At 42.1% G+C, this 14,130-nt stretch overlaps 1 protein-coding gene across 1 annotated transcript; it reads right to left on the bottom strand.

Moving 5' to 3' along the window:
* Positions 1-243: 243 nt before the first annotated feature.
* LOC109942499 (uncharacterized) lies at positions 244-4,202 on the bottom strand. Its single transcript, XM_020544561.3, has 3 exons — positions 3,810-4,202; positions 2,920-2,974; positions 244-2,809 (listed from the first exon to the last, which is right to left on the bottom strand). Exon 3 carries the CDS (start codon positions 2,580-2,582, stop codon positions 252-254), a length of 2,331 nt encoding a protein of 776 aa, XP_020400150.2. The 5' UTR covers positions 2,583-2,809; positions 2,920-2,974; positions 3,810-4,202; the 3' UTR covers positions 244-251.
* Between the last annotated feature and the right edge of the window lie 9,928 nt (positions 4,203-14,130).

Below are 14,130 nucleotides of genomic sequence, written 5' to 3'. Positions count from 1 at the left end.
CATTCTTTGTTTGGAGCCTAACATGATTTCTAACTCTATGGTTAAATTGAGCCTCATCTTGTAAATACCGAGAACAAAATGTGAGAGCCTCATCAAACATATAACCCTCCATAATTGATCCTTCCGGGTGACATTTTGTATGAACATGGCCCTTACATTTTTTAAGAAACCTATACATATATACAACAACACTCATCAAATAATTAAATATATAGGCAGTTGTTTTCTATGTTGCAATATTCATAAGAAAATTACCTCTCAACAGGCCACATGCTGCGAAAGTGAATTGGACCTGCCACCATCGCTTGGGCAGGAAGATGTACCATCAAATGTACATTAATAGTAAAAAATGATGGAGGGAAAATAGTCTCTAGAAGGCTCAAGATCTCAGCTATTTCAGACTGTAGCTTTTGCATGTCGCTTATTCGAATGATAGGGGAGTACAATTTCTTAAAGAAGTTGCTTAAACGAATCAAAACAGCACTGACTTCATTAGGGAGAACTCTCCTCACAGCAAGTGGCAGTAAGTCTTGTAGAAGAACGTGGCTACCATGGCTGTTAAGACCAATTATCTTTTTCTCGTTAACAAAAACATTACGTCGTATATCAGCTGCATAGCCATCGGGAAACTTGACCCCTTTTAATACTTGACAAAATAATTTCTTCTCAGCATGACTCATTGAGTAGGGTGCAGGAGGTAAATAAAATTGGTTATGTTCTAGTTCAACTGGATGAAGATCACTTCTAATTCCTAATTCTTGAAGATCCAAGCGAGCATTCAAATCATCCTTAGATTTTCCAGCAATGTCCAATAAAGTGTTAATTATGTTGTCACATACATTCTTCTCTATGTGCATGGCATCAAAATTATATCGGACCATCAAATCCTTCCAATATGGAAGGATGAACCAAATAGTTCTCCTTTTCAAAAAGACTAATGGTTCACCGTCCTTACGTTTCTGATATTTTGTGGGCTTACGAGATGGGTCCTTGCCATAAACTGTTTTTAGATCTTTGGTGCATTCCAAAATTTCCTCTCCTAAAAGAGGAACAGGTGTCGGACTTAGCTCTTCGCCACCAAATGAATCAACATCAAACCTAAATGGGTGTTCTGGATGCAAGAACCTGCGGTGTCCCATGTAACAAGACTTGCAACCATTTCCAAGTCTAAGGGAATAGAGCAAGGAGTGGCAGTCGGGACACGCTGCTTCACCAGATGTGACAAATCCGGATACACTACCTAGACCAGGGAAATCAGTGATGGTCCAAAGTATTGCAGCACGCAATTGAAAGTATTCACCCTTCGAAGCATCATAAGTTCTCACACCATTAACAAACAAATCAAGCAGGTCATAAACAAGTGGCTGAAAATATACATCCATATCACTTCCAGCAGAAGATCGGCCAGGAATCAGCACAGACAAGATAAAATTTGTATCCTTCATGCACATTGAAGGTGGAAAGTTGAATGGAATCAGAATGCCTGGCCAAATACTATAACTAAGTTTCATAGTCCTATAGGGATTGAAACCATCGGTAGCAAATGCTAGACGGATATTTCGGCTATCAGCAGCAAATTCGGGATGTTTTTTATCAAAATCCTTCCATAGGGGGGAATCTGCAGGATGCCTAAGCAAACCATCATTTATTCGGTGTTCATCATGCCACCTTGTGAGACTTGCAGTTTTGGAGGACACAAATAATCTTTGAAGTCTTTTCTTGATAGGAAAGTAACGAAGAACTTTCTTAGGAATTTTGTACTCACGCTTTCCGTCCAAACTCATCTTTTCTGATTTCCAGCGTGAAACATTACATTTCGGACATGAATTAGAGTTTTCATGCTCCTTCCAGTAAAGAATGCAATCGTTCTCGCATGCATGGATAGAAGTGTACCCAACTCCCACTGATTTCACTAATTTCTTAGCTTCATGAAAGTTTCTAGGAAGTGCTGAACCCTTAGGCAACGCATCAACAAGTAGATCAACCAACAAATTAAAACTTCTATCCGTCCATCCTCCAAGAAGTTTTATGTGAAGTAAACGAACTAGAAAGCGTAGCTTTGAGTACTTATTGCAACCTGGGTACAATTCTTGACTGTTGTCTGCTGCTAGCCTACGAATGGTAGCTACATCTTTATCAAATGGATCAAAAGACCCATCATCTTCCATATCTCCTCTATCATCTAAACCACATGCTAAATCCTTAATCAACTCAGATATGTCATCTTCTTCGTCATGCACCTCAATGAACTCAGGGACATCACCATTTTCATTGTTCAATACAGAGGAACTAGCTTCTCCATGTAAGGTCCATGTTCTATACCCTTTTAAAAATCCATCACAAATCAAGTGTTCTCGAACTTCAATAGCCTCCCGCCAAAATGAGTTGACACACTTCCTACAAGGGCATAAAATCTTGCTTCCTACCGCTGAATTTTTTAATGCAAAAGCTAGAAAACTATTCACCCCTTGTGTATAGGCCTTTGTCTCCCTACATGCAATTTCTATGTTAAATATCAAGATAACCACGTAGCACATTTTTTTAGTTATTGTGAAAAAAAGTTGTATTGTACCTAGCCACATTGTCGATCCACGATTTATCCATGTGTGTTATTACGGATATGATAGAGCTTCTAAGAACATATAACAAGCATAAAAACTTTGCTGCATACACTCAAAGATAATGAACAAACACACAATTGAACCGGAAACAAGGTAAATTAGTTGAACTTACCTTACACTAGAGCTCGACAATCTCCTAGTTGTTTTTGGATTTTCTGAACTACAACACCTTCCTTTCCTTGCTGCCCCTGCCGTACCAAAGATTTGTAGGATCTTGTGTTTATTATCAGCTATTCTTATGCTAACATATCAGCTACATAACAAGAAGAAGGAAAAAACAAGTTTGCAGTGAACTCACACGAATCTGTTTTGCTAGGCTTAATATTGCAAGAACCTTGAACCAACTTTTAATCCTGCATGCAAGAAAGAACAAAAATGTTGAATACATGCTAGAGAAAAAAATGTTGCAAGCTAGAGAAAAAAAATGCAGCCAGCATGAACTGAAGGTTATAAGCTAGAGAAAAAATGTAGTCACCAACACATACATTGATCCTGGTACCATCATGAACTGAAGGTTACAAGCTAGACTAGAGGGAAAAATACAGCCAGTAGTGCATCAGTAATCTTGCTCATGCTATCATCATTAAGCTTAAGGAAGAACATATGCAACTATCCTCATGATCCTTCAATCACTGCCTTACATTTCGTGTTGCATCAGTGGCAATCAAAACCAGTAGTGCGTGCTCAGTACTTTAACACTACCAACCAGTAGTGGCAAACATGAAACTAATAAGCATGACCTACTGGAACTTATACTCACTGCAAGAAATTACATTAGTGTTCAACGTCTGGTAGTCTGGTTCATTGCCTGTCCATGCTGGTTCAGTTCTAAGACCATGAAGGCTGAAGGCCAGGACAATGTCCATCTCTCTAGGCGATATATGAAATCCTCAGGTCAGGTGGAAGTGCAACGCACAGCCTTCTTGGCTTTGGCTCAGACTAAGCTTAGAACACGTACTGCCATAAAGATGAAGCTTGTTTCTTAAGGTAGCAGTTTTGCATTTTAAAACAGATTATGCCCATAAGGCATCAAGCAAAATGTTGAATTACAAAAAGAAGAAAACTATTTAAGAAGCCTAACATTTAAGTTGTGCAGACTCTTCCTATGTTAGTAGATCAGCAAGATAAAAAGATCAGAGTAATTGCTACATAACTACAGGAAGGGAATAAAGTTTGTTGTGGACTCACACAAATCTCTGTTTTGTTAGGCTTAATCCTGCAAGGACCTAGAACAACCTTTAAATCCTGCAGATAAGAAAGAACAAAAATGTTAAATCAATGCTCCAAGATAAACACAAATTTGAGAGAGGAAATCGCTAGGGAATAGCCATAGACGAGTTCAGTGATGCTCCAGCATGAATTCCCCCAAGGAAAATTTCTTCAATCACACTCAAATCCTACGAACAGAAATTCCCCCAAAGTTTACCAAAAAACAGGAAGGGAAATCACGATTCCACAGGCAAATGACACCAAAGGGGGCAGCGTGATGGAGGGGCGCGACACGATGGAGGTGGCGGCGGGATTATTGAGGCAGGCAGATCTATGGAGGGGGTGGCAGGATGGACGATGGCGGCGGGATTTTGTGGCGCGCAGGCGGCGCTATGGAGGGGACGCGCGGGCGGCGCTCGGCGCTGTGGAGGGGGCGTGCGGGCGGCGCTATGGAGGGGACGCGCGGGCGGCGCTGTGGAGGGGGCGTGCGGGCGGCGCTATGGAGGGGACGCGCGGGCGGCGCTGTGGAGGGGGCGTGCGGGCGGCGCGGTGGGAGTTAGGAGAAGGGGGCGGGCGGCTGGATTTTGGAGGGGGCCGTCGCGGCGATTTGGTTGGGAGGAACGCGCGTAATAATTTGGCGGCACGCGGTTGGGTTGCGCCAATATATTTACCGACCGAACGAGCGATGTCTTTACCATTTTTACCGACGGATCTCCCAACGCTAAATATAAGAGATTTACCGACCGTCCCGCCGTTGCAAAAACTGGTATTACCAACCAACCATGTGTCGGCTGTTTTTACCGACCAACCTTTGGTAGCTAACAAAGGTCGGTAAAAATCCTCCGTGGTATAGTGGAAGCCAGATCCGTCGCCCGTTGTCGGATGACCTTGTTGTTCCTATTTAAAGTTGGCCAAGAACTTTGCTTTCGCCTCCTAGATCAGCTGCTCCTTGTGCTCCTCAAACTGGAGCTGTTCGTCGGCCGGCAAGGTTTCCCAAGTCGACTTTATAATGTTGCTGGGAGAGACTTCAGAACTTTCCCTTGAACCGGCCATTGAGGGCCAATTTGATAGGTCTAGATGTGTTGTCCCAGCGGAGTCGCCAAAAAGTATGTTGACACCTTTTTAGGGCGCCAATCACTCAACGCGAACCAGTGGCGGTGCTCTCTGCACATGGGCGGACGGTCCGCGGACTGGCACGAGGCTAGGGTTCCCTGCCTGACGGCCGGACGGTCCGCGCCCTGGGGCCGGATGGTCCACGCGTGCGCAGGGGCGGTGGAAGATCACCGGCGACGCCTGGATCTCGCTCCCGGGAGGGACCCTGTCGGGGAGGAGAGATCCTAGGAGTTGTCTAGGCTCGGGCAGGCCGACCTAGACTCCTCTAATCGACGTAGAGTCGAAGAGAAGCGGAGAATTCGGGGATCGAGAGGCTAAACTAGAACTAGACTAGAACTACTCCTAATTGTACTAGAAATAAATGCGAAATAGAAATGTTATTGATTCGATTGATGATTACAAATCGGTCGTATACCTCTCTATTTATAGAGGAGGGGGGCTGGACCCTTTGCAAACTGATTTCCGAGCGAATCCCGCGAATCTAGCTAACAACCGTAGCACAAAACTCGGAACCCTAATCTATTCTGCGCTTGCGCGGACCGTCTGGCCCATAGGCGCGGACCGTCCGGACCGCAGACCGTCCGGCCTCAGGGCCGAACCGTCCGGTGCTCAATTTGGTGCCCAACAGGTTGAAAACGGACGGGTTGTTACCCATCCATACCGTTTTCTATATTTGATCTGATCGTTTCCGTATTTACGAAATTTCTATATTTGCTCCGATCGTTTTCTACGAAAAATATAGAAATACAACGGAAACGGGCGATGATTTATTCCGTCTATTTTTGCGGGATCATGTTTTTATCCGGATTGAACCCGTATTTATTCCGTATCTGATAAATATGGGACGGGCCTAATATGCATTAGTATATAAACTAAAGCCTCTTATCTTTAAGTGATAAATTATAGCATAAATGGTCATTGTAACCGTCGGCTCTTTTTAATGACAAGTGGTCTAAAGTATTAAACAACATCTAATGTAGCTAAATATACACTATTAGCAACCAAACAACAATAGAACGTTGCCTCTATATATCTATTTATTTTATATTATTTTTCTGCCAATCAATCACTAGTCAAACAAAAATATCATTTCTATCTGTATTAAATTATGAGTTTCTGTTAGTATTTCTGTTTCCGTTCGTTTTCGCAATTTCGTTTATCCCGCTCCTATTTCTGCTCCTTTTCGATGATAAAATACGGATACGGAAACAAGAGAGACTTTTTTCCGTCCGTTTTCATCCCTACCTGTTAGTACTAGTAAGGTGTGCTAATGATACGAAAAATCTAAAAGATATTGAAGTGAAGGCATATTAAGAACCATGACAAAAATGATAAGGATAACAAGGGCGCAAAAAATCGTGAGACATGGCAGCGTATTTCCACCTGTGGCACTGATATTATTGTTAGCTAAAGTAACAAAATAGAATAACAATTTTTTAATCAAGGTATTTTAGATTATCAGCTATAACTTTACATGAATTATACCTTTTCTGTCAGAGTAGCAGCATTACACATGCGATTTTGTCTCATAGCTGATAGGATAGTTATATATGCCAACAGACGGCTAAACAAAAGAATTTGTTAGAATATTGCCCGTCGTTTAGTCTATCTCAGTAATTAGTTTTATAATTAGACTATATTTAAACCCCATATTTGACATTCAAATGTTCGATGTGATACATACTAAATTTTAGTTAGGAAAACCAAGCACCCCAGTCGAACCGATCGAACCTGCACCAGCTCCACCCACATTACACACCATACACAACAATAGGGTTGTAATCGAATCAAATATGGACGGATATTTCTCGTACCATTTTTGTTTCTTTTTTACTCTTTATATCAGATACAAATATTATTAAATTGTGTCGGATAAGATTTGAATGGATATCGACATCTTAAATGCCTAAATTTGATTATATGGACATAAATATAAATTGGATACAAATCGGTTACTAAATGCTAGGACTCGGATACAGATAGGATCTTAGCCTTTTAGATGGATCGAATTTTGATATGTACTGATAATATTCATACCATTTACATTCCTATGAAGCATGACAACTAATGACAACATGTCGATAAAAAATAAAATAAGAGAATTAAATAAAATTTTTAAAATATAATGAAATCAAAGAAGAAAAAACCACAAAAAATAAAGGAAAGAAAGTGAAAATAAAGAAAAAATGTATATAGTTGACGTCGTCTACATGATTGAAGGCGGAGAAGAAAGAAAGTAAAGAAAATAAAGGAAAGAAAGAAAGAAAGGAAAGACAGAAAATAAAGGAAAGAAAGAGAAAATAAAGAAAGAAAAAACTATCATATCCATGCGGTGCTTGTGGGGTCGGAGGGTGGGATGAGTGATGATCCGAAGAATATCGTCCATTGGATGTGAGTGAGTAAGAGAAAGGAGAAGTCTAGGTAGGATCTTGTCCGTTTATTTTTAATGTGTTGGTTTTTGGGTGCGTTTGTTGGTGTGGCTCTAGATTTATTTAAAGTGGTGGATTATATAGTGGTATAAATAAGTTCTAAAGACACCTTGTAGCCTAGGGCACCTATTAGTACAAGTCCTTGAGAGTCGAGACCCCTCGCGTCATTGATTAATAAGAAACGAAGTGCTCGAGGTATGTGTTGCCGCCAAATCCTGACCGAATTGGTGCAACAAAAAGCTAGCCGACGGGCTCAATTTTTATCTAGAAGTCAATCAACCTAGTATGGCCAAGTGGTCCAATGGACCATGTATCTGTAGATAAGTATGAGTAATCTCTATCGTTTAGAATCTACATAGTATAAAATATATATTTTCCATCATCAATAGAGGAAGGACAACTGACGTTTCCAAACAGCATGTGTTTCCTTATTCCCTCGATGCATCGCCACCTAGGGTTTTACAGGGTAAGCGTCACACATGCGCATACGACAACTTGAGAGTCTGATACACATCTAACACCCTGCCTTACATGTCTTAGTCACGTCATTTGTTTTGGATGGATCTCTTTCGTGGTCCTAATCCATGTTCACGCACAAAGGCATCAGCTCAGTTATAGATGTTCCTAGCATCATCGATATGATACTTATTGTAGACATGATTCAGGGAGTTCCTGTGAACGGTTTACCGTTTATCTGGCCCTAGGTTCGACATATGATGTTGGTAATCTTGATGACTCTCTAGCCCGTTTCTTCATCTTTGGTTGTTTGTGTGGCATGCCCTGGTCTAGGACTAATGATCATCTAAATAATGCTATAGGCAAATTTGTTTTTTTGGTAGCTTTCAATGCATGTCTTTTTACCTATTCTAGCCAACTTAGAAAAAGGACAATCGACTCAAGGGACTCGTTCAGTTCGATCAACATGGGTCGATCCACACGATCAGGCTAGAATTTGATGTTTTATTTGTTGTTGTGTATCTGTATAGAGATTCACCGATCACTGCACACCCTCCCTGGCTGATAGGTCAAGCTAGGTGGCACACCTAGAACCTAACCACCTCTAGCACCTAGAAGTGGTCGGAACCGCGTTTAGGAGAGACGATCACATCAATAACGTATCTCCTGGCTCTATGTTTGTCGCCCTCCCAAATGGCGATATATCGCTACCGTGACGAGAGTAGACCAATCTAGGAACACTTGTGTAGAATCAATCAGTTGTTTCGTTTAATCTTCATGCTATAGATTGATCTTACAGGCCATATGTGTATTGCTCTCCTGGTTGCTACATTCCACGATGTGTAGCTACAACATGCTGTAGGATCTAGGACACTGACTAGAGGGGGGGGGTGAATAGATGGTTTTAACTAAAATCAAAGACACTAGAGAAATTTAATCAATACGACAAGAGATATAAATTCTCTAGCTATGATAGGTAAGAAAACTATGATGAACAATTATGGCAATACTAGAAATGATAGACAATACACAAATTACTAACTACTTGCAAAGTAATAAGTAAAGAGTGAAGAGAATGACACCGAGTTTTTATCCTGTGGTATCGGTGATTTGCCGATCACCCCTAATTCATGTTGAGGTGGACTTCAAGCTCTCACTTGCTCCTCTATCAAGACACGACTTGATCTTTGAGCCAAGTTGACAAGAAATCACTCAATACCTCAATTCCCCTAGAGTCGCCTTTACCGCTCCGGCAAGGTAGGCACGAACCCCTCACAGTCAACACCGTGGCTCCTCCACAACCTTCACGGAGAACTCGACAGAGATAACACCTGAGCTGTCTAGGAGGCGGCAACCTCCAAGAGTAACAAGCCAACGAAGCTTTCTCGGTGTACCATCTAGTCACTCAAGAATCACCAATGGATGCAAATGCACTAGGAGCTCTCAATCTCTCACTAAAATGCAATCTCAAGCAAAGAGTGTGAGAGAGTGAGTTAGACGATCACAAATGAGCTCAATGTTAGCTAGGAATGGCCAAGAGAGTCCTCACACACGAGCTCCACTTCTATTTATAGTCCACCTCTCAAATCTAGCCGTGATGTGCACCTAGCATAACTTCTATGCACGCGCGGATGGTCCACGCCCTACGGCCAGACGGTCCGCTGTACAGGTAACAACTATAATTCCCATTTGAAACCTATCAGTGCTGTCCGAAAAAGTCAAGCCCGGATGGTCCACCAACCCAGGCTGGACGGTCCGGGACCTGGCAACTTTAATCGCTAGAGCACTGACCAAGTTTATTTTCATGTGCGGATTGTCTGCCCCTAGAAGTTAGTACTGTCTGCCCCTAGGAGTTAGTACTGTCCGGGCTAAAGCCTCGAACGGTTCATAGTTCAAATGCCCCAAAACACGTAGTCCCTGCCCAAATCCAATTTGGCACCTCGGGCGGTCCGCTGCCCCTAGCCAGACGATCCGCACAAGGACACAGAGACATATGCAACTTCAAATCTGAAGCATTGTCAGTTCTCATGCAAATGCAACTACTAGATGCTCTATAAGGCACTAAGTTTTACACTGACTAAAGTCATTGACCCCTCTTAATAGTACGACTATCTAGCCTACTAATCCGGTCAATTTCTTCTCTAAACTCCTGATGACCCGCAAAAACAAAACATATGTTATACCTTTGCCTTCACTTGATCCACGACCAATGCTTATAAGTCTCCAAGACTTTTTTGTTCTTTGTGGTCCAACCTGCATTCTTATTTCTCCAAGAATTGTTAGTCCACAAATGGTTGTCATTAATTACCTAAACACCACTAAGGGCCTAGATGATTCACAATCTCCTCCTTTTTGGTAATTGATGACAACACTACACATTTCATACAGAGTAGATTCATATTTTCAAATCTTCCTCACACACTAGGTATAAGAAGGATTTGAGTGACTTATCTTGATTTAAAGTTCCATCTGACTTATAGATAAGTCATGACAGAAACTCAAGGTGTGGGAATAGCTTCCCCTACATATGTGCATGATATATCTAGTTGAAGATTTCACACACATAATATATCAGAGTTTTGGCGGAGATCTTCCTACAACCATGGTTATCGAGGTATACAAGTATAATAAGATATATAATAAGCGCAATAAATGTAATCACTCCTCGATCAACCATTCACAGGATACTTCGAACAAATAGAACCATAAGAAGTTAACAACATAGTACATAGTTTGAACACAAACATTTATTCACAAGCAATACAAAAAATGCATGACACATAGAAATAATAGACATAATAAACATGCACATGCCAGGCTTAGCATTTACATATGGGCTCTCCGAAGCCAAGGTTAAAGTGCCAATGTCGAAGGGTTCTGCCGAGTGCACGAACTGCACTATGAGACGAAGGGCAGAGCCGATGGTTTGCACAAAAACTTTGGGTGCTATAATTTTGCATATCAAAAAGGTACAAAGGCCCCTGTGATTGGATACCACACCAAATGGCCTACTGGCTAGACAAATGAGTGGTTTTATGTGAAAGCTGACGAGAAGAAAAGAGAGAAGCTTATTAGTATGGTGATGAGCCCTTTGAAATTAAGCTTCGGCATGACGAGACCACTATGCAACATGTAGCTCGGCTCTCCATGCCAACTAGCCAAAGTAGAATTCAGCGTGGTGGCTGGGCATATTGGCACTAGGGAATACTTGGCAAATAGAACTTTCCCAACCTCTAGCGGATGGGGAATTCCAAAAAACAAAGAAGAAGGGAAAAACTATGAACTTGTCCGACTCCCTTACCGCTTCAAATTTTAGAAGACATTTAAAGAGCCATGCATTGAATGGCTAGAATTGATAGAAACAATGTGCAACGAGATTCTTGGGAACTATACAAAGAAGGAAGAGTAGTTGATGTCTGCTGCCTTCGGCTCCCGACCGAAATGAAGGTGGGACCATGTTATGGATGCTCTTAACTTTGAGTATCCTAACTATGAAAGGCCTGATGAAGGGGCCGGAGTGGTCAAAAGAAAAAGGGTTGTCAGTATTCTGGGTAGGCAAGCTACCCGATCTGTCAAGGAGGACCCGAAAGCTTCGAAGAAACAGAAGACTCTTTCGGAGCCAAAGGATTTGGCTCCCAAGAAGCGAAAACTCGTCAGGATATCTTCTGCAGATACGAAGGTACATGATGTGCTAGAGAAGACTATCCTTATGTTTGGATGGCTGAACGAGGCCATCCTGGCTCACACCCCTCAACCAGGCTGTACCTAGACAGGCTCTATTCATACAACCGATCTTGTTTGGTTACCTGATTCATTCAATCATGTCTGGGTGAAACAGCTGTGGCTAGCCAGGCTCGCTAGAAACGCTCGATTTCGGCGTACAGATGGAGCCAGGCTCCAGAGCTGTTTTTGCATCCAGCTGGCCAGGCTATCGAGGCAATCCAGACATCCAAACAAGAAGGCTTGCATGTGCTGGGACAGGCCCATCTTTCATACAGCCATCCAAACAGCCCATATGTGTCCTCCTTCACCCTCTACTGCTGAAGTTTCAGAAATTCTGAAGGTAATGACTGAATCCATACCATTTGCACTGCTAAGTCCTGTAAGGTTAGATCTGACTAGCCTTTTGCAATCAAAGGAAACTGCTCCATTTGCAGAGGAGAAGGCTGGGAGGCAGAAGAAACAACAGATGATAAATGTGATGCAAGCTATTGAACGGACGCCGCCCCAGCTTCGGTGGCAAAAGCAGCTATGCCTGTTAATGTCGAAGATACCGCCGAAGCCGAAGCTGATGAACTCGCAACCACAATATCGGAAATCGACAGACTCATATCGAATGTGGTTGCTGAGGAGAACGTAGCCGCAACGCCTTCTGACAAGGGAAAAAGAATCAAAGATGCCTCTTCGGAAGATAAGGATTTCGACCTTCGACACCTGGGTGGCCAGCTACTTTCTGAAGAGGACAAATCAAAATTAAAAGAGTTTGCTATATCCTGCGGTTATCTGCCCAGATCCATACTCTTTGGCGGGGTCAACGAAGAGATTTTGGGATGCATCCGCGACCGTGCCGCGGCTAAAATCATAAGTACTTTATCTAAGAGTGTTGGATTTCTGAAGTTAGAAAAGGACATTAGTTGCTATAGGCGGCAGCACATCATTGGCACCTTATTCTATTTAAACTTCAAAGTAAGACTTCTCTACAGCTCCCTATTGGTACCTTCGTGGTGATTTGGGTATTCTAACTTTGATTTGTTTTTTAGAGTCTACTACTGAGCAAGGCCTTGAAAATGCAGCAGGATGTCGAGGACAGAAAAAACGAAATCATTATCGAAGGCTTTGAAGATAAAATCAAAAAACTCGAAGATTCCTTGAAAGAAAAAGATGGCTTGCTGCGCTCAGCCGAAGATTCACTCGCCGAAGCGTGATCTTAGAATGAAAAAATTGAGTAGAGAGCTGGACAAAGCTTGAACAATTTTGGAAAAGAAATCGGAGTGCTTCGACCACGAGTCCAAAGCATTGAATGCAAGAGTTGAAGCAGAAGTTGAAAAGAACGTTAAATTGAGCGAGATAATCACAAATCTTCGGGATAGATGCTTCGGCTTTGCTACTCAATGCATTGCTAGTTTGAAGGGGATATTCAATTCTGTCGGAGCCGCATCTAAAGAAGTTACCCCTTCTATCGAGGATATTCCCGGAGCTCTTGATCATATTGAAAAAGAAGTTGAGGCCCTCGACGAAGTCATAACTAGGCACGGAGGTTTGTGTGCACTGGTGGCTTCTCGTGGTACAACTGCAGATTTTATGAAGGCCGGATGCAATCATGTGAGGGTCGTCAATAGGCCAAACTTTGGCCTGTCACCGTCTGATCTAGTTGATATTCAGGCCGAAGCCCGGAGTATAGGTAACATATTTATCACTCAAATCTGGGCAATGGGTGGCCGAGAGTTGGCTGGAGACGATGCTCGGAGCCTGCTCAACAAGGTATAGAAAATTTCTCTACCGTTAAGCTTTTATTTTATATTTTTCTTTACCATACTCCTCATTACCCTTGCCTTTGTCACTCTTCAGGATGCCGGTGCCGAAGGCTAATGAGCCGAAGCTAATTCTGAAGTACCGGAGAAGACCTTAGAATCTCCTTTTTGCTTAATATCTGTAGAAATAGTTTTTGGAAATTCTTTGTACAAGAAAGTGTATTATTTGACAAAGAGCTGTAACTGAAAGTGAACAAATTATTGTAAATATTTGTAAATACTTCGTAATACTAATTTACCTTTCATTCATATGTCATTTGCTTTGCTGTGGACGAAACCAATGCTTGTAGCTTTTTGAGCCGAAGGCGAAAACACCTTCCCTTCTTTTCGTTCACATCGAAGCATCTTTCATATGCAACGAAGTTTCATTTGAGACGAAGCATCTTCGTATACAACAAAGCGTTTTCTTATTGAAGACAAGAATTTCCGTTTTTCCTGTTAATGCTTCATGCTTTATGTGATGTTGATGAACCTACAAATGCCTAATGTATGCTTGTATGAATGCAAAAGATGATGTGATGAAGTGTGCAAATGTATGCCGAAGATAAAAAAACTCACATGAATACACACCCAGACTCTACATCCCCTTAGGAACGACTTTAGAGTCTCTTCACCTTTTACTTAGGTGGTATTTTAGCTCTGCATTCGCTTAGGAACGACTTTGGAGCTAAGCTCTGCATCCCCTTAGGAATGACTTTGGAGCTTCTTCACCTTTGACTTAGGTGGCATTTAAGCTCTGCATCCCCTTAGGAACGACTTTGGAGCTTCTTC

This window comes from Zea mays, chromosome 9 (assembly GCF_902167145.1).
Source record: "Zea mays cultivar B73 chromosome 9, Zm-B73-REFERENCE-NAM-5.0, whole genome shotgun sequence".
Taxonomy (NCBI): Eukaryota; Viridiplantae; Streptophyta; class Magnoliopsida; order Poales; family Poaceae; genus Zea; species Zea mays.
The sequence above is the reverse complement of the archived record's forward strand: the minus strand, read 5'-3'. Positions and strand labels throughout refer to the sequence as shown.